At 40.4% G+C, this 20,460-nt stretch overlaps 1 protein-coding gene across 1 annotated transcript in view; it reads left to right on the forward strand.

The window, feature by feature from the left end:
• Nucleotides 1-20,460, forward strand: part of COPA (coatomer protein complex subunit alpha) — a gene marked incomplete at its 5' end in the record, with an annotated part of 31,819 nt that overhangs the window by 5,408 nt on the left and 5,951 nt on the right. Inside the window, 16 exons of the mRNA XM_006752831.2 lie at nt 1,986-2,095; nt 3,741-3,840; nt 5,067-5,202; nt 6,195-6,277; nt 7,858-8,008; nt 9,136-9,202; nt 10,358-10,433; nt 12,283-12,365; nt 13,030-13,169; nt 13,711-13,796; nt 13,907-14,045; nt 16,865-17,027; nt 17,130-17,276; nt 18,278-18,467; nt 18,588-18,683; nt 19,833-19,925. Coding sequence (XP_006752894.2) covers nt 1,986-2,095; nt 3,741-3,840; nt 5,067-5,202; nt 6,195-6,277; nt 7,858-8,008; nt 9,136-9,202; nt 10,358-10,433; nt 12,283-12,365; nt 13,030-13,169; nt 13,711-13,796; nt 13,907-14,045; nt 16,865-17,027; nt 17,130-17,276; nt 18,278-18,467; nt 18,588-18,683; nt 19,833-19,925 — 1,860 coding nt within the window. The remainder of the gene's footprint in view (nt 1-1,985; nt 2,096-3,740; nt 3,841-5,066; nt 5,203-6,194; nt 6,278-7,857; nt 8,009-9,135; nt 9,203-10,357; nt 10,434-12,282; nt 12,366-13,029; nt 13,170-13,710; nt 13,797-13,906; nt 14,046-16,864; nt 17,028-17,129; nt 17,277-18,277; nt 18,468-18,587; nt 18,684-19,832; nt 19,926-20,460) is intronic.

Consider the following 20,460-nt stretch of genomic DNA (forward strand, 5'->3'; position numbering starts at 1 on the left):
TTCCCAGATGGGGTTCTGAGAGAATTAAGGCTACTCCAATACTTTGAGGGACTGTTTTCTCAGTTTTTCCAAGAATAATATATAACTAATGCCATTCTAGATCATAAAAAGTTAATTTGTTATGTGCATAAATTGATACTTTGACCACTAGGACTTAATCCTTTCCTAGAGCACCGGGTTGAGAAAGGCCTTATGGTGTTCAAAGAGTTTATGCACCTGTTACTAGCACAACGGTTTCCCTGTGGCCTAGCTAAGGCAATTTAATAATTTAAAAAAATATTTTATTGATTGTTTTACGGAGAGGAAGAAAGAGATAGAGAGTTAGAAACATTGATGAGAGAAAAACACCGATCAGCTGCCTCCTGCACACCCCCTACTAGGGATGTGCCCACAACCAAGGTACATGCCCCTGACCGGAATCGAACCCGGGACCCCTCAGTCTCCAGGCCAACGCTCTATCCACTGAGCCAAACCAGTCAGGGCCCAAAAATACTTTAAAAGATATGATTTGAGTTCCAATTCTATTATTTCATTTATAAACTATTAATCACATAACATATGTTAGAGTGCTTTGAAAACCACAAAGTTTTTCTCAAGTGTAAGGTGGTAATGTTATAATTTTGATTTTGACTATAATACAAATAGTTAGCTTTTAAAGATAACTGTAGTTTTGCCATAAATGTGGATCCTATACAAATATGACTCTTTTTCTTTTTAATATTTTATTTTTCAATTATAGTGATGTACAATATTATATTCATTTCAGTCATTAGACATTTATAAACCTAAGTGATTATCCCAATAAATCTAGTATCCATCTGACACCATACATAGTTATTACAATATTATTGATTATATTCCCTGTGCTGTGCATTATCTACCCATGACTATTCTGTAGCTATCAATTTGTACTCCTTAATCCCTTTACTTTTTTCACCCATCCCCACAAGCTCCCTCCCATGTGGAAATCCTGAAAATGGTCTCTGTATCTATGAGTATGTTTCTGTTCTGATTATTAGTTTCTTTTGTCTTTTAGAGTTCACATTTAAGTGAAATCACATGGCATTTCCCCCTTTTCTCTCTGACTTATTTCATTTAACACAGTACCCTCTCAATCCATCATGTTGCAGATGGCATAATTTCATTCTTTTTTATGGCTGCAAACAGGATTCTTTTTATCCTGGTGTCTTTTTTCCATTATTTTCAAAATTATGGGCTAATTCCTCCCAATGAAACTAGCCTCCAAATGTTTTGATGGCAAAGTACATGTATTCAGATCTATCACCAGTCTTTTAAGCAGGAGCTTAATGGGACATGACAGTTTGAATTATTTTGTCCCTTGCCTAAGAGGCAGGTAGAAGACATGAGTGCATTTTTTGTATAGTTTATAGTTTTACAGTATCTTCCACCAAATAGCTGCTTTATATTTAATAGGTCTAGTTTCCTTAACTCCTTTGGAACTTCCCTATGAGTTGCCTAAAAGCTCCCAGTTTGGGAAACACTGATCTGTAGCCTCCCCCAGTGGCTTTTCTTTGAAAATTCTTTGAGATGAAAGAAGAAAAGTTGCTATAGTTTTCATAGAGTTGAAAATGAAAAAGTAGAAATTGAATGTTTACCTCTTGAGGCCACATTTCAAGAACAGAAATGAGTATTATCTCAAGTAGACAATTCTTGAGGTGAGGTTTGTTGAAGAAGTTAGCTGTGGTAGAAGTTTGGATTGTCCTCTGAGAAGAAATCCCAGTAGTGGGTCTGTTCAGTGTTAAGGGAGCAAAAGAGAAGACAGTGAATGTACTTCAATATTTTGAACAGTTTTAGAAAGAGATGGGAGCTCTTTAGTATCTCTTCTTCAGTCTCTCTAAATTTCTTTCTCCCTTCCTTTTTGTTAATGTTAGTTAGCCTATCACTGCCTTCTGTGCTTCTGTTACTGTGCTGTTTTTGGTAACGTTTTGTTTACATCTTTCATCCCACTCCTTATCCCATCAAAGGTCTAAGGAAAAAAAACTTGTCCCCTGGCGCAGTGGAGTCGGATGTGAGAGGAATTACTGGGGTTGATCTGTTCGGAACTACGGATGCAGTGGTGAAGCATGTACTGGAGGTACTTCTCTTTACAGCCATCACTGGGTATGGGCTGTTTTCCAGGGAAACAGTGACAGAATGTCATTCATGTGTTCATTCCTTCAACAAAGGTTTATGCAGTGCTTATTAACTACTGAGCACTGTTTTGAGACACTGGAAATAGAATAGTAGGTGAGCCATCAGAAATGAAGCTTACATGCCACGTAAGGGAGAATTATGTTACCTTATAAAAACAGTGCAAAGAGGGAGCCAACGTGGCTCAGTGGTTGAGCATCAGCCTATGAACCAAGAGGTCATGGTTTGATTCCCTGTCAGGGCATATGCCCAGGTTGCGAGCTCAATCCCCAGTAGGAGACATGCAGGAGGTAGCTGATCAATGATTCTCTCTCATCATTGATGTTTCTATCTCTCTCTCCCTCTCCCTTCCTCACTGAAATTAATAAAATATATTTTTTTAAAAATAAGCGGCACTTAAACTTTGTGATCTGAAGATTTTTTTAAATGTTTTTATTGATTTTTTTAGAGAGAGAGGAAGGGTGAGGGATAGAGAGATAGAAACATCATCAGTCGGCTGCCTCCTGCAAGCCACTTACTGGATCAACCCTGTAACCCAGGAATCAAACCAGTGAACTCTTGGTTCATGGGTTGGCGCTCAACCATGAGCCTCATCAGCTGGGCTGAAAACTTCCTTATACTCTGAAAACTTATTGACCCCAAATAGTCTTTGTTAATGTAAGTTATAGATGTCAATTTTTACCATATTTGAAATTCAACCAGGAACTTATAAAATATAAAGTATATAAGTACACATTCCATTAGCCATCAAAGCAATGGCATCATATGCATGTAACTCTGGAAAATTACATTTAAGATAGAAAAGTAATGAAAAGGCAAGTAATATCTTAGTGTTATTATGAAAATAGTTTTGATCTTGCAGATTTCCTAAAAGGATCTTGATTATTATCCAATTTTCCAACTATACTTTGAGAATTTTTTCATCTACATATATATAAAAGCCTAAGCGACTGGCCAACCTGCCAGTAGCTATGACGCACACTGACCACCAGGGGGCAGACGCTCAAAACAGGAGCTGCCAAGCTGCAGTCACCTGCAGCTGCATCACCTGTGATGCACCCGGAACCAGAGAGGAGGGAGCCCGATTCTGGGGTGTGTCACCCAAGAACCGCCCACTCACAATCTGGGACCCCCCAGGGGATGTCGGAGAGCCGGTTTCGGCCCTATCCCTGCAGGCCAGACCGAGGGACCCCATTGGTGCACAAATCCGTGCACCGGGCCTCTAGTTAAGTTATAAAATTGGTCTTTATTCTTTTTTTTGTTTTGTTTTGTTTTGTTTTGTTTTGTTGGGGTTTTTTTGGTCTTTATTCTTGAGATGCTATAGTTAGTAGAAATTTATAAATAGACAGGTAATAAAACAAGGCAGTATATGGCAAACCCAGCTGAATATGGGAATAGAAGAACTCCCATTAGAATTTGGGGATAATATTGGATAGATTGATATAGTAATAGTCCCTTTAGTCTTTTCATATGAAGAATAAAAATCAGAGAAACATTTTATAACCATCAGCATGGTTCATTAGTTTGCTTTGAGTAATGGACATAAAGCTGTTTTAGAAGAACACTTCTTTCCTTGTTTTTTCCCACAGGGTCATGATCGTGGAGTAAACTGGGCCGCCTTCCACCCCACTATGCCCCTTATTGTATCTGGGGCAGATGACCGTCAGGTGAAGATCTGGCGCATGAATGGTTAGTGAACAGTGATGGTATTACCACGATTAAAAAATTGCTTGCTGGCCAGGCTGGTGTGTCTCAGTGTTTGAGTTTGACCCATGAACCAGAAGGTCATGGTTCAATTCCCAGTCAGGGCACTTGATCCCCAGTTAGGGGTGTGCAGTAGGCAGCTGATTGATGTTTCTCTCTCATCGATGTTTCTATCTCTCAATCCCTCTACCTTCTCTCTCTAAAATCAATAAAAATACATTTTTTTAAATTGATTGCTGGCCAGGAAGGTGATGTAGCCAGGTCTTCTGGACTTAGAGGCCTGTTTTCTTACCTTAGACCAGTGGTTCTCAACCTTCCTAATGCCATGACCCTTTAATACAGTTCCTCATGTTGTGGTGACCCCCAATGTCATTGTTACAAATTGAACATAATGAAAGCACAGTGATTAATCACAAAAACAATATGTAATTATATATGTGTTTTCTGATGGTTGTAGGCGACCCCTGTGAAAGGGTCATTCGACCCCCAAAGGGGTCGCGACCCACAGGTTGAGAAACCGTTGCCTTAGATGGTTATGCTAATCCCAGGAGCATAAAAATTTCCTCATTCCCTGTTTTCTTGTGATGGCATCCTGATTTTGAGGTGTATGAACACAGTGAAGAGTAGGAATTCACTCATTCAACAAATGTTTATTTTTAAGTTAAATTTATTGGTCTGGCATTGGTTAATAAGATTATAGAGGTTTCAAGTGTAGATTTCTGTGGTACATGCTTTGTATATTGCGTTTTGTGCCTACCACCCAAAGTCACATTATATTCCATCACCTTATATTTGCCTCCTTTTACTACCCCACACCCCTTTCATCTGGTAACCACCATACTGTTGCCTGTGTCTGCCTGTGTCTGTGTGTTCCAGTTTTATATCTCACATTTTTTAAGGCTCTAGAGATACAATGGTGACTAAAACAGATAAAACTCCTGCCATACAGAGCTTATATTTATTTTCTAGTGACAGCTAGTGACAATAAAACAGGGTAAGGGAATAAATAATAATGGAGAAAATGTGCTATAACTGATAGGATGGTCAAAATATAAGAACAAATAAATATGTAAAGATTCAGAGGCTTAAATGAAGAGAATTGCCCTATTAAAAAGAAGTTGCTAATTTTACACTTTGTAGTCTACCTTAGCATTTGCTCAGAGGATGTCATAATTCCAAATCCCAAATGACCTCTTTTTTTGGTCCTTCAGAATCAAAGGCATGGGAGGTTGATACCTGCCGGGGCCATTACAACAACGTGTCTTGTGCTGTCTTCCACCCTCGTCAAGAATTGATCCTTAGTAATTCCGAGGACAAGAGTATCCGAGTCTGGGACATGTCTAAACGGTAAGGGGATTAGGATGTAGTGGTATCAAACCCAGGGAAGCCCCTTTCTCTTACCCTCTTTCTTTTTAAAAATTAAATTAGAATACTGATGTTTGTTTCTCATTGTCTTCAGCATATAGCATATAAAGAAGTCAGATCATACACAGTCAGACCTTGGAGATGTGGGTTCAGTTCCAGACTGCCATAGTCAAGTAAATATGGCATTACAACGAGAAACAAATTTTTTTTGGTTTCTCAGTGCATATATAAGTTATATTAACCATCAACTGAGCCTGTTGGTAAAATGGCATCAATAGACTTGCTAGGTGCCGGGTTGCTACAAACCTTCAGTTTGTTAAAAACAGTATTTGCAAAGTACAATACAGTGAAGCTTGATAAAACTAGGTATTCCTGTATTATGAAATCTTGAAGGGACCTAAAGATCAACCAACATTTACAAGTTTTCTATCAAATAGAAATCTCCATGTGTATTCTTTTTCTCTTAAATTTAAGCATGTTCTTCTGTAGCTAGAAAAATAAGAAATATGAAATGAAAGCAGTGTAGTAGAAAATTGTGACAAATAGAGAAATTGAAATATCAAAATAATAGAGTCTGTTTGGAGTTTTCTTCTGTTTTTTTTGGGGGGGCGGGGGTTGGTAGATTTTATCATGACTACCTTAGGATATTTAGTATACTGTTACTGAGTTAAATTAACATCTTGGCTTACCACTCAATACTCTTACATATGACTAGAGGCCCAATGCACAAAATTCATGCAAGGGGCTCGGCCCTCACAGCCCTGGCTGCCTTGGCCCTCACAGCAGCCCTGGCTGCCGCCTTGGCCCTTGCAGCAACCCCAGCTGCCTTGTGGCCTCGCACCCCGCCCACTGGTCATTCCGGAAGGTCATTCTGCCCTCTGGTCTAATTGGCAAATTAGCTCTTTATTATATAGGATGTGCTGAAGATTCCTCCGAAATTAATATTTTTCTTTGTGCATCTTTTATTTTCCTAGAACTGGAGTTCAGACCTTCCGTAGGGACCATGATCGTTTCTGGGTCCTAGCTGCCCACCCCAACCTTAACCTCTTTGCAGCAGGTAAGGGCCGCATCTTTTCTTTTACTTCCTTGTTTTACTTCAAAGTTTGATTCTCCATTAGCTTTGTCTCCAGTAAATGCATAGGAGGGTGACAAGGAGAAATAGAATCCTCAGAGCCATGTTGTTGAGGCTTTTTTCCTTCATACCTTCTTGGAGTAGTGTTCTTGCAGTGTTCTTTCTTTACCGAGAGCCATTTAACAGTAAAGCCCATTAGTTCCAGGAGGTTTAGGAGTGTAATACTGGACACATGGATTTCTTAGATTGAGGAGCTAGAAGCTGAGTTTTATTCATTTAGCAAAAGCATACTAGTGTCAGGCCCTAGTGTGGGTGCTGGTGGTATAGCATAAACCAATGTCCCTTACTTGATGGAACTTTTATTTGCAGTGAAGAGGGCTAGACCATAACAATATATAGTGAAAAAGCTTTGAGGAAAGTTAAGCAAAAGTAAGGAAGAAAGAGAGGAATGAGTGTGGGGATTACCAAAGACCATGATGTAAGGGATGCTGAGCATGTTTGAAGAACATGCCAATAGGGGCACAGTGGGTAAGGGGCTAAGTACAGGAAGTAAGACCAGGCCAGACTGTGCATGTTACTCTGAAGGCAAAGCCATTGGAAGAGACACAATCTGGTTTTTTGTGGAGAGTAGACTGTAGGGGAAAAGTTGAAGGTTTCTCTGAGAGATGGATGATGCCAGTAGGAAAAAAGCAAAACATTTGTCTAGACAAAACCACAAAGGCTTTCAAAACTAGCATCTATTTGTTCAGCAAATATGTTTATGTTCTTACTAGAGGCCCAATGCATGAAATTCATGCATGGGTAGGGTCCCTAGGCCTAGCCAGTGATCAGGGCCGATCTGTGGGGCAACTGGCAGGATGATGGGGGGTGGGAGGCCCATTGGCACCCACCTTGGCTGGCCTGGGGCCTGCGGGCAGCTCCTGCATTGAGCGTCAGCCCCCTGGTGGTCAGTGCGCGTCATAGTGACCGGTTGGTCCCCCATTCAGTCGATTTGCATATTAGGCTTTTATTATATAGGATTATAAGCTAAGACTGGGGGAAGATGGAAGTTATTGTAACTCAGGAAGCTCATAGCATCATGGGGATGGTAGACATACACAGTTACAGTGTAGGGTGAGTGCTATATGGAGGTTTGCACAAAGTGTTAAGAGAACACAAGAAGGCATGTCTAAATGTAACAATGTGAGAAAGTACTGCAGGTCCTCAAAAATAATATCATTTTGTTCAGCATTTTATTATAATGTTAAGATGCTGTAGGAACTTAACTTTTCTTTATAGCAATTACCTTATGATAAAGTTGGTTTCATTATACATCGTTTTGCTTAAAGTTGCAAAACCTATCAACCATGTTAGGTAAGGACTTATGTATCCGGAAAGGATTCACAGAAATTTGTTTGAATAAAAAGTCCAAGAATCATGATAATTTAGGCAAATAACTGATGCATTTAGATGTCTTAACTTTGTTTTTAGCATACATATATAATCCTTATCTTTGTGTATCTCCTGTTTCCAGCTTTCCTTCTTGCCTTCAGCTAATTATTTCCTCTCTTCTCTCTGTGCCCCAGGCCATGATGGTGGCATGATTGTGTTTAAACTAGAACGGGAAAGGCCAGCCTATGCTGTTCACGGCAATATGCTGCATTATGTCAAGGACCGGTTCTTACGTCAGTTGGATTTCAACAGCTCTAAAGATGTAGCTGTGATGCAGTTGCGGAGGTAAATCAGACTTGTTTCTTCACTTCACACCGAACTCAGTCCTTTTAACAACGTTTTGGATCTTATCTCCTGTCACAGATTGAACCCCCATTGGCTGAGACTGTTCAGTTTAAACCCCAAGAGCATGATGGACAAGGAGATAGCCATTTGGGGAATGGGAGTTCCCCTGTTGAGAATGCCAGTGACTCTGGGCAGGAAATCATACTGCCACACTTTGCCAGGTCTCTTGCAAACAGGAGAAAGCTTCCTGGTAGAGAGTAGCCCAATTTGATGACAGGCCTTATTGCCTTTATTTGGCATATCTATAACTCTCCTTTGCTTTCTAGCAAAATACATGCAACTCTAAACTAGATATATGTCTCTGGAAACTCTAACTCTGAGGATACAATAACTTCTGGGATGCCTGGCAAAAGGAACAGTCCTCTTTAAGAGCCAGCTGCATCATCACGCTGAAACATTCATGGTGGCAAACTTTGGCCTGAGGGCTTGATAACGACCCTCTAGCATGACTACCATAAAAAGATGGGTTTATAGGAACAGGAGAAATTAACCAGAGACAAATCACATGTTACTCTGTGGTGTCCACTGCAATTATGTGTTGGAATTTGTATTCAAGGAAAACCAATCCTATTTATTACAGTAGTGCTAACCCTGCCTTCTGTTGAATAATTTGACTTGTAGTAGGGTTTACTTTTTTTTTTTTTTTAATATATTTTATTGATTTTTTACAGAGAGGAAGGGAGAGAGAGAGCTAGAAACATCGATGAGAGAGAGACATCAATCAGCTGCCTCCTGCACACCTCCCACTGGGGATGTGCCCGCAACCCAGGCACATGCCCCTGACTGGAATCGAACCCGGGACCTTTCCGTCCGCAGGCCGACGCTCTATCCACTGAGCCAAACCGGTTTCAGCAAGGTTTACTTTTTTTAAAATACTGTTTGCTGAGATAGGGAAGTCCCCAAAATTTAAGGGAAGGAAGGGCATAGATGCACTATTTATTTACTCTTATTCCTGATTATAAAAGTGACAATATATGTGTAAAGGTTAGATAAGTAAGAGGTGTGGGAATAATTCTTTCTTCCTTCTATCCTTATGCCTCTTTCCTATTTTCTCTGTATATTTCTAGTGGTTCCAAGTTTCCAGTGTTCAATATGTCATACAATCCAGCAGAAAATGCTGTCCTACTGTGTACAGTAAGTAACCACCGAGTGCTCCTAGGGCCTCCCCATTTCCCATAGGTCTCTTTCTGTGCCGTAGGAATCTCTGATGTATTCTTAGAAGTTTTGAGAGGACTATCCCAAAACAGGCTCAAGCCAAGTAGGCTTCAGTTGTCATAAACATGTTGAGGGTTTGTGAACTTCTGTCTTTCCTAAGGCTGACTAATGCCTTCTAAACTGTATGGAGCATCAAAATGGATGACCCAAACCCTTAAAAATCATTTGAGAGAATGTTTAAGGTTATACCTTAGGAAAGAGATGCTTATTTTGATCCCTCCGTTTGCGTGAAAATATAGAGCTGACTTTGAGAGGAGTTCCTCTCAGTGCGGTTGTCTTCAGGGTCATCAAGTAGAATCATCCTCATTTCTTGCCATACAATTCAAAAAAGAAATGACATTCTAATTTTAGAGCCCTGGTTGCCAAGTTAAAAAAATGAGTTCCAATATGACTTCTAGTGTCTAATCCAGTCCTTTTCCTTTTTTAAAAAAATGTATTTTTATTGATTTCAAAGAGGAAGGGAGATGGAGAGAGAGAGATAGAAACATCAGTGATGAGAGAGAATGATTGCGTGGCTGCCTCCTGCATGTCCCCCACTGGGGATCGAGCCCAAGCCCGTAACCCAGGCATGTGCCCTGACCGGGAATCAAACCATGACCTCTTGGTTCATAGGTCAACACTCCACCACCTGAGCCACGCCTGCCAGGCTCCAGTTATTTTTCAATATCTAACAGTGCCATATCTTCCTCCTGGCAATTTTCTTTAAAGTCTTTTCTTTCATGTCTTTTTTTCCCTTAAAATACACTTTTAAGGTGATGAGTATACTTAGTTAGGGCACTGGAATATTGGGGTCTTAGTCTATTAATTTGTGGAATAGAGAACAGTCCTTGTTTTCATTCAAGTAATATCTGCATCTTTGGAAGTTAAAAGAAAAATGAAGTGACAGGAATGCTGAGTTATTTGGCAACAAGCCCTGTAAGTTTTAGCTATGGAGATATTCAAATGCCATTGGGGTGAAGGATGAGAAAAGTATAGTTTCATGTTGTTGTCTGTGTATTCATACTGTTTTCTCTGTCAGAATAAACTAATATCTTGGGTGCCGCTTACTAATAGTTTAATTTTCTCCTTCTACAGAGAGCCAGCAATTTAGAGAATAGTACCTATGACCTGTACACCATCCCCAAGGATGCTGACTCTCAGAATCCTGATGGTATGTGTTCTCTTTATTCCCCCACTCTACTTCCAGCTCTCCCCTCCCACATCATCCCTCCTCTTTGAATTTTTCACATTCCATCCTCGGGCTGTGGCCACATCACTCAGGGCTGTGGCAGGTGGCACTGACAATTGCATCACAGGCGACCATGGTGTGAAATATTCATGTTCCTCTTCCATTTTATTACTCCAGCTAGATATATATATTTTATAATTTGGTTATTAGAAACTCTCCATATTCTCTTTCAGCACAGCATGTCATCCTAGTTTATTGCCAGCTGATATGACTTTCACCCTGGAAATTTCATTTATTTAAAATGTGGTTCCAATCTTGCAATGTCTCATCCTGGGACTAGGGATTTATGCTCCCATCCACATCCAGATCCGCTTTGCTTCCTGTTGCTTGTCAAAAAGACGAGGCTGCTAACAGCCCCACATTCCACCAGGGATTCCAGGATCCAGCTGAGACCCCTGCCTACCTCTTCCATCACCACCATGTCTTGGTGTCCTTACTATTAGAACTTGCTGACAAAACATTGTCAGAATAGATTTGAGTCTTTCTAATGCTCCTGTCAGTGCACTTCCTCCAGTTGTTTTATAGGTCAGGTTTATTCCTCAGGTCCCCAGTTGTACTAGCATACTTTCATGATAGTTTAGACCCCATCAACAAATTCTGAGAAATATTTTTCTAGCTCTGTTCTTATTGTGGTTATGGCAAGAAAAGGAAAAGCCTATATGTCTTTGGTATTAATAAAGCAAAGTCTCTTCTATAAATTAATCAGTTAAGCCATTTTTGACTGAGTTTTGTGATTTGGTCCCTCTCTACTCACCCCTTGCTTCCCCCACCCCCTCCACCATGTGTTTACAGTGAATTGAGTTTAAGATACCTTAGTTTCATGTTGCCACTTTTATTTTCTCTTCTCCATCTTTTGAGGGAGATGATAATTAGTAAAGAAGTAAAGGTGCATTCCAGTGGTAGGCAGCTGAGAGGAAGAAGACCGAAAGCCTGGATAGTGAGGTTCCCTGTCTCCTAGAAAGTGAGAGCGTAGGCTGTCCTAAGAATTAGTTTTGTAAAGAGCCTCTCTCCGACTCCCTCCCCCCAGGCGCCAGAGATGTACATTCTGCCCAGCACATTCTGTGCAGCACATTCTGTCCAGTTTTCTGCTGATACTAATAGATCAGAGAATATTGCTGCACACTCGGTGTATCTTTCTTGAAGTTTTCCCGAGAGTGGAGTGCCCTGCAGAATTCTAATCAGCCAGTGAAATGTTTGGGAACTGGGGAACATTTTGTAACTTTCTTCAGAGTAATGAGAAGTCTTTGGAGCAACAACTTGGTGCTAAGTACTGCCCAGCATAGATGCTGGAGTGCTCTGCCCCGCCCTGCTCTAGGAGGAGGTCTGCATTTGCATGTTAAAAGCAGCAGAGCAGCTGCATCCTGGGGAGGAGGCTCTGTCTCCACTGCAGCTTGTGGCGATAGGAGGTCCTATGACACTGGCAGGCTGCTTGCAGTGTGCCAACAGCTTGGCCGGCGCGGCCCTGCTCATTAGCTTGATGGAGTGTGCTGCCTCCCAAGATGGGCAGTCCTTCTGCCAGTACATGGCGTTGGCTGAAATGCAGTCACTTGGCCTAGAGAAAAGAGGCTTGGCAGGGGTAGAGGTTGGAGTTTGGAGGGGACTGATGGGAGAAAGTCACTACAACAGCCCCCGGTTATGGCTGAATTAGTTATGAAGCAGCTGAACTGGCAAAGCCAACATGGCAGCCAGACTGGCAGCTCCATGGCACCTGACTCTGTCACCTGCCAGTGGCTCACCACATGCTCCCGCCCTTTGGTTTTGTTCTTCTCAGCTCCTGAAGGGAAACGATCCTCGGGCCTGACAGCTGTTTGGGTTGCTCGAAATCGGTTTGCTGTCCTAGATCGGATGCACTCAGTGAGTCAAGACTAAAAGGGGAACCTAATTTGGGGAGTACGATAGCAGTGGCTTTTGTATTGCAGAATAAAGAGCATTTCCCCCTTTACCCTCCTCTAAGCAGCTGTAATCCTTGTGTATCAGCTCTACCTCTATCCTTAGCCCTATCTCAATCCCCCTCTGGAAAAATGGACTTAGAATTGATTTGATTGGGTTACTGTGGCCCTGGGCTTAAGAACCAAGCTAAAGCCACCCTTGACAGCATCAAATTTGAAAAAGGTGGTCTAGATGAGGAGTTGACCTTATCCTACTGCCTCCATTGGTACTTAAAATGTCATAGGCCCTAAACAATATAAACAAAGCTCTCTCAAGAAAATATTTAACAAATTTAAGCCAAAAAGCACTGTTCTCTTTCTTTGGTTGATTGAAGAATTAAGACTTTATTGGACTTCTCAGGATATTTCAATTGAAAAAACACACAAAACAGAAAATAAAAAAAGCTATCAGGGCCCTTGGAGAGAATCTTGGTTGGAGAGTCTACCAAGACTGCTGATTAACCTGGACAGGAAAAAACACACCAAGCCTAGTTTATTGAAGCTAAGAAACAATGGGCGAGGGACATTGTCAGCTGTTGTCATTTTATATACACACACTTCTCTTAAGCCCCCTCTAACTGTCATTTCAGCTTCTCATCAAGAATCTAAAGAATGAAATCACCAAAAAAGTTCAGGTGCCCAACTGTGATGAGATCTTTTACGCCGGCACAGGCAACCTCCTGCTTCGAGACGCAGAGTCCATCACACTCTTTGACGTGCAGCAGAAGCGGTAACGTGTCGGGTGCCCCTGAGCAGACAGGCGTGTAGTGTGGGAGAGTAGACGTCTTTAGTGGGAGCTTTCTCCCCCAAGTGAGTTTGCCTCTTGGCTTGATCACTTCTTGGGCTACAGTTCCAAGTTGTGTTTCTCCTGTGTGACTCCATCCTGTACATATGCATAACATTATAATAAGGGGCTTATTTATTTTTAGAACCTGAACAAAGAATGCTCTTGGGATGAAGAATGCTAGGGACTTAGGGATGAAAAATGCAGTTTCTGTACTTGAAGGGGCTTATAGTCAAGTGGTAAAAACAGACATATACAAATCCCTAATAATGGAAATAAGGCCCATTAATGAGGGAGTTGAAGAAGGAGGAAGTGTACAGTGTGAGCTAAAATGTTTAAGTCACTAAGCTACAATACCGAGAATGTCTCTTTGGTACTCTTTAAGAAATTGAAGTTTACATTAATTTGGAGATGGGAAGAAGGTAGGTCTTAACCTGGGACAAAGGAATCAGGTGTACTCATGTTTGCCCTTCTCTTTTGGTCCCAGAACTCTGGCATCTGTGAAGATTTCCAAGGTGAAATATGTTATCTGGTCAGCAGACATGTCCCATGTAGCTCTACTGGCCAAACATGGTAAGTCTGCATTATATCCACCCTGATGTGGAAGCTAGTCCTTCCCTGCCTATCCCTGCAAGTCCACTCACCCTATCTAGCAGAGCACTCATCCCCTTTGCCTCTTACAGCCATTGTGATCTGTAACCGCAAACTGGAGGCTCTGTGTAACATTCATGAGAACATTCGTGTCAAGAGTGGGGCCTGGGATGAGAGTGGGGTATTTATCTATACGACAAGCAACCACATCAAATATGCTGTCACCACTGGGTAAGTTACTTTATCTAAGATACAGTTTGGGAGAAGGTGGCTTCTTGAAATCACTGTCCTGTCTCAAGAGATGTAACTGAACTCCTCCCTGAACTTTCTTCATGGAAAAGCTTTGTCTAACATATTAGGCATACATGTGCTAGGGGCATCCAAACATTCTTTGTTCAACTCTTTTAGAATTGTGAAATACGACACAAATATAGAAAATTATACAGATTTTATAGAGAGAGAATAGCAAATAGTTATGTAAACATCTGTACAACTGCTGCCTAAGTCAAGAAATAGAACAGTTCTGACACCCCAGAAACCCTTTGGTCATTATTGATGACAACCCCCTTCATTCTCCACCCAAAGATAACATTATTCTGACTTTTATGATAATTTCTTCTTTGCTTTTCTTTGTGATTTTACCACTCAGTTTGTGTCTTAAAATAATATGACTTAATTTTTCCTGGTTTTGAACATCATGTAAATAAAATCATACTGAATATATTATTTCATATTTTGCTTTGTTCAATATTTTGTTTAAGATTTATTCATCCATGATGTAGCTCTAATATTTATTTCATTGTTGTATAATATTCTATTATACAAATATACCACATTTTATCAGTTCTTCTCAAGAGGAATATTTGAGTGATTTCTAGTTTTGGGCTATTATGGGACAATGTTCTTCTAAATATTCTTTTACATGTTTCTGGTGCATATGCACATATATTTCTCTTAGGTATCTACCCAGAGCAAACACTGCTGGGTCATAGAGTATGCATATCTTTACATTTACTAGGTAATGTGAAATTGCTTTCCAAAGTGGTTGTACTATAAAAGTTTCCTTGCTTGTCATCTGCCCAACACCTTCCTTTGTCAGATGGATTTTTGTTTATCTGGTGGGTGTGTAACAATATCTCATGTAATTTTACTTTGCTATTCTCTGATTCCTAATAAAATTAAGCAACTTTTCATTTGACCGTCTATCAGGATTTCCTCTTATTTGAATTCCATTCACGTCCTTTCTTCTTCTTTTTAATGAGTTATCCTTGATCAGTTGTAGGCGTTCTTTATATACACTTGACCTTTGAAAGCTGTGGCTAGGGGCACCACCCCCCACGAAGTTGAAATTCCTTGCTTAACTTTTGACTTTTCAAAAACTTTACTACCAGTAATAGCCTACTATTAACAAGAAGCCTTACTGATAATGTAAATAAGTTGATTAACACATATTTTGTATGTTATATGTATTATATACTATAGTCTTTAATAAAGTAAATTAGGGAAAAAATTTTATTTAAAAAAATCAAGGAGGAGAAAATACATTTACAGTATTTATTGAAAATATCTGTGTAACTAGACCTGCGTAATTCAAACCCGTGTTGTTCAAAGGTCAACTGTATTTGAGTATCAGTCTTTTGTCAGGGCTATGTATTACAGATACCAGTATCTCCTCCCATTCTGTGGCATGTCTTTTGACTCTCATTATGGTAACTTTTACTAGTAATGAGCAGAAGTTCCTAATGTAGTTGAATCTGTGAATCTTATCCTTTATGGGTATTGAACTTTTTATCCTATTTAAAAACTCTTTATTGACACCAAGATCATAAAGGTATTCTTTTTATTCTTTTGTAGAGTTTTTATAGTTTTGCCTTTTATAGGTAGGTCCCTCTAGCTGAAGTTTATTTTTGTGTATGGCTTGAGGTATAGGGGACTCAGTATCTTTAACACTATAAATTATCCATCAAATATTATGTTAGTTATACCTGTAAGTTTTAATTTTGTAAACTTTTTCTTTTCATTCAGTTTAAAATATTTTATGCTTTTTATCATTTCTTTGTGTGTCAGACCTCTTTTTTTCTTAATTAGACTCAAAGAGGTTTTATCAGTTTTATCCACCTTTTGCCTTATTAAACTTCTCTATTGTATTTTTTTCAATTTCTTAATTTCTACTTTTGGCTTTATTATTTTCTTTCTTTTTTAAAAAAATATATTTTTATTGATTTCAGAGAGGAAGGGAGAGGGAGAGAGATAGAAACATCAATGATGAGAGAGAATCATTGATTGGCTACCTCCTGCACGCCCCCTACTGGGAATCGAGCCTGTAACCTGGGCATGTGCTCTTGACTGGAATCGAACCCAGGACCCTTCAGTCCACAGGCTGATGCTCTATCCACTGAGCCAAACCAGCTAGGGCTATTATTTTCTTCTAAGTACATTATTTGGTTTAACTTTTTTAAAAATTTTTTGAGATGGGTGCTTATTAATTTTTAGTTTTTCTCCTAATATATGCATTTAGTATTTCTTTTAATACAGCATATGCATCTAACATTATAAATTATCCATCAAATATTATGTTGTTTATACTTGTAAGTTTTAATTTTGTGTTTTCATTCAGTTTAAAATATTTTATGCTTTTTATCTTTCTTGTGTGTGTTAGAACTCTTCACATCTATCTCTCTTCTACTTTCTCTTATACCTTATAAGGAAGGAATTAATTATCCATAGTGGCCTAGTGATTATATATCAGAACTTCAGTTAACTTTTAGGTCGGATTCCTATTGCCATGTCTGTTAACTCCTAAATAGTTTATGAAGAAAAATCATACTATTTGCTCTATCTTTCCCACTTCATAATAAAGAATAAAATAAATAAGCATGGCATTTAATTCTGCTGTATTTTGAATCACTTCCCATCTATACCATTGTGCAAATGGCAACGACAAAAGGGTAATGAGAAGATAAAAGGCTGTGTCGAGGCTTGTTCCATTTCTTCATAGGCTGGATTTCCCCCCTCACTCACTGAAAGTTGTGCTCTCTGACTCCTCTTAGGGACTATGGGATCATTCGAACCCTGGATTTACCCATCTATGTCACAAGGGTGAAGGGCAACAATGTATATTGCCTAGATAGGGAGTGTCGTCCTCGTGTGCTCACCATTGATCCTACTGAGTTCAAGTTCAAGCTGGCCCTGATCAACAGAAAATATGATGAGGTATGAAAGAAGAAAACATGCTAGGAGTATTGAGATGGGAAGCATTCCTTTTTTCCTATAAGTAATCTCTATTTCCTATCCTACCCCGCCCCAAATGTCTAGGTACTGCACATGGTAAGAAATGCCAAACTAGTAGGCCAGTCTATTATTGCTTATCTCCAGAAGAAGGGCTATCCTGAAGTGGCACTGCATTTTGTCAAGGACGAGAAAACTCGCTTTAGTCTGGCACTGGAGTGTGGAAACATTGAGGTGAGAACAATGTGGTTATAAGCTCCATAACAATGTGAGAAGGTAAGGGTTAGAGTTGCATTGGGAAGGCATTATTCTGGGCATTATTATGCTTCTTTAGCAAGTATAATAGAATTTGGGTTTGTTTTTGTTTTTTTAGTTGTTAGCTATAACCATCTTTCTGTTGCTTTTTGCCCGTTTCTACTTTTTCCTGTCTGCTTCTGCCACAGCACTTCTGTTTATGCTCAGTCTGAATTCAGTAAATTTAGAATAGGGGCAAGATAGCATGGGATTAGAAAAATCTACTTTCTTGACATTTGACTTGCTGATTGGCTGCTTAGATGAAAGAGTACTCATTAAATGTTGGGCCCTAGAGTCTGTAGGCATTATTTTTAAATGGGGAGAGGGCTTAGGAATGTAGACTTTTCAGTTTAGAACTTCCTTCTTTTTCTAAAAAATATATTTATTGATTTTTTACGGAGAGGAAGGGAGAGGGATAGAGAGTTAGAAACATCGATGAGAGAGAAACATCGATCAGCTGCCTCCTGCACACCTCCCACTGGGGATGTGCCCGCAACCAAGGTACATGCCCTTGACCGGAATCGAACCTGGGACCTTTCAGTCTGCAGGCCGACGCTCTATCCACTGAGCCAAACCAGTTACGGCAGAACTTCTTTCTTTTATTATTTCTTCTGTCTTTCCTGAAGCCCCTGTGGATCTTCAGACTTGACAAGTAGGAAATACTAGTAACATAGCTAAGAAAGATTTGGCTCTATGGAATCAACAACTGCTAAGAAGTAATTTTGTAAAAATGAAATTTCTGATGACAATGTGATGTAATTCTTCTATCCATGGCTCCATAGGGGTTATATTTATTAATAGGATTTTCAGTACAATTAGGCTGAAAGTTAGGTGTGACTGAAAGTTCCTTGGGAGGTGTATTTAGAGGCAAACACTGACTGTAGTCCTGGCTTGGAGCCACAGTGCCCATCCTGTTAACTCTGACCCTGGGGATTCTTTAGATTGCTCTGGAAGCAGCCAAAGCACTGGATGACAAGAACTGCTGGGAAAAGCTGGGAGAAGTGGCCTTGCTACAGGGGAACCACCAGATTGTGGAAATGTGTTATCAGCGCACCAAAAACTTTGACAAACTTTCCTTCCTCTATCTTATCACTGGCAACTTAGAGAAACTTCGCAAGATGATGAAGATTGGTGAGGCCCCAGAAACTAAGAATGGGAAGAAGGGTCCTTGGGGGAAGGAGGAAGCTAGAGAGGAGAGAGAGAATTTAAGAGAGAAGACCTAACTTGGTGTCTGTTACTGACTTGGTACAGCTGAGATCCGAAAGGACATGAGTGGCCATTATCAGAATGCCCTGTACCTGGGCGATGTGTCAGAACGGGTGCGGATCCTGAAGAACTGTGGGCAGAGTAAGTATCCACCCAGACTCCCCTGTTCCTTCGGGGCCTTGGGAAGTATTTTCTCTTCATGGTGAGTTATCTGGTGTAGTAGAGAGGGATTTGCCTTCATTGGCAGTTTTTCAGAAGAGACAGTGTGCTCCTACCACGCTCAGAGACTTTCTTCAAAGCCAAATGGAGGCACAGCCATAATATTCAGTCTGTCCAAGCACTCTTAGGACCATATTTAATAGTCATGGACGAGTTAGAAGTTGTAAAAGATCCTAGAGCAGGCACCCTAGTTAATGCAGTTGGTTAGATGCCATTCGAATTTTACTTTTAATTCAATTCAATGAGGTTTTGCTCATTTATTTTTTATTTATATATTCCAGGGATATTTTTCAAGTGTCACTATATACCAAGTATTATACTAGCATGTGAGATACGTTGGGGAACAAGAAATGTACAAAATGTGGTTTGGACCAATGTGCTAGCAGTGAAGGGGTGAGCAATGGTCAGATTTTTAGTGTATAAAGGTAGAATCAACATGATTTATTGAAGGACTGGATGTAGGGTGTTTAACAGAGGAGTTAGCAGTGATTCCCAGGTTCTCATCAACATTAATGATAGATCTTAAAGATAAGCAACTGTGTTAGTTATCTGTTGCTATGTAACAAACTACACCCAAACTTAGTAGACAAACATTGACTGTTTTCATATGCAACATGGCTTAGTGTTTCTCATGAGGCTGCAATCAAGGTGTTGGCCAAGGTTGCAGACATCTCAAGGCTCACGTGGGGGAGGATCCGCTCCTGCGCTCACTACATGGCATGGGCAGTCCTCAGGTCCCCGCTGGCTATTGGCTGGGAGATGGCATTTTTCTACTCCATAGTGCAATTCATGACAGCTGGCTTCCCTCAGAGCAAGTGAACAAGAGGAGGCACCCAAGATGGAAGTTACAGTATTTGTATCCTAATCTCAGGATTGATGTCTCATTACTTCTGCCATGATGTTCTATTCATTAGAAGCAAATCAACAAGTCCAGCCACACTTAAGGGGATGGGATTATGCAAGGACTTGAATACCTGGGGGCAGGGATCACTGGGGAGGCAGCTTTGAGTCTGCCTACCCTCAGCAGCATCCACTTGGATGTACCTGAACCACAGTCCGTTTTCTCTGCAGAGTCACTGGCGTACCTCACAGCTGCTACCCATGGCTTAGATGAAGAAGCGGAGAGCCTGAAGGAGACATTTGACCCGGAGAAGGAGACAGTGAGTCTTTACATGAATCTCTGATTAACTCTGAAATCTTGGGACGTTTGTGTTCTTTTTTAAGCCTCACCCAAGGAATGAGGATATTTTTTCCATTGATTTTTAGAGAGAGTAGAAGGGAGGGGAAAGAAAGAGAGAAACATTGATGTGAGAGACACATCGATTAGTTGCCTCCCACACGCGCCCCCACCAGGGTCCGGGATCAAGTCTGAAACCCAGGTACGTGTCCTTGACCGGAAATCAAACCCTCGATCCTCCAGTGTGTACACCTACGCTCTAACCACTGAGAAACACAGGCAGGGTTTGGGTCATTTAAAATATGTTTTTATTGATTTTTTTTCTTTCTTTCCTTTTTTTTTTTTTTTTAGAGGGAGAGGGGTAAAGAGATAGAAACATTGGCTGCCTCCTGCACTCCCCCTACTGGGGATTAAGCCTGCAGTCTAAGCATTTGCCCTTGGGAATTGAACCCAAGACCTCCTGGTGCGTGGAAGGACGAGGACAGTAGCTCAACCAACTGAGCCGTACCAGCCAGGCTGCAC

The sequence above is a fragment of the Myotis davidii genome, unplaced genomic scaffold, assembly GCF_000327345.1.
Source record: "Myotis davidii unplaced genomic scaffold, ASM32734v1 scaffold251, whole genome shotgun sequence".
NCBI classification, from domain to species: Eukaryota; Metazoa; Chordata; class Mammalia; order Chiroptera; family Vespertilionidae; genus Myotis; species Myotis davidii.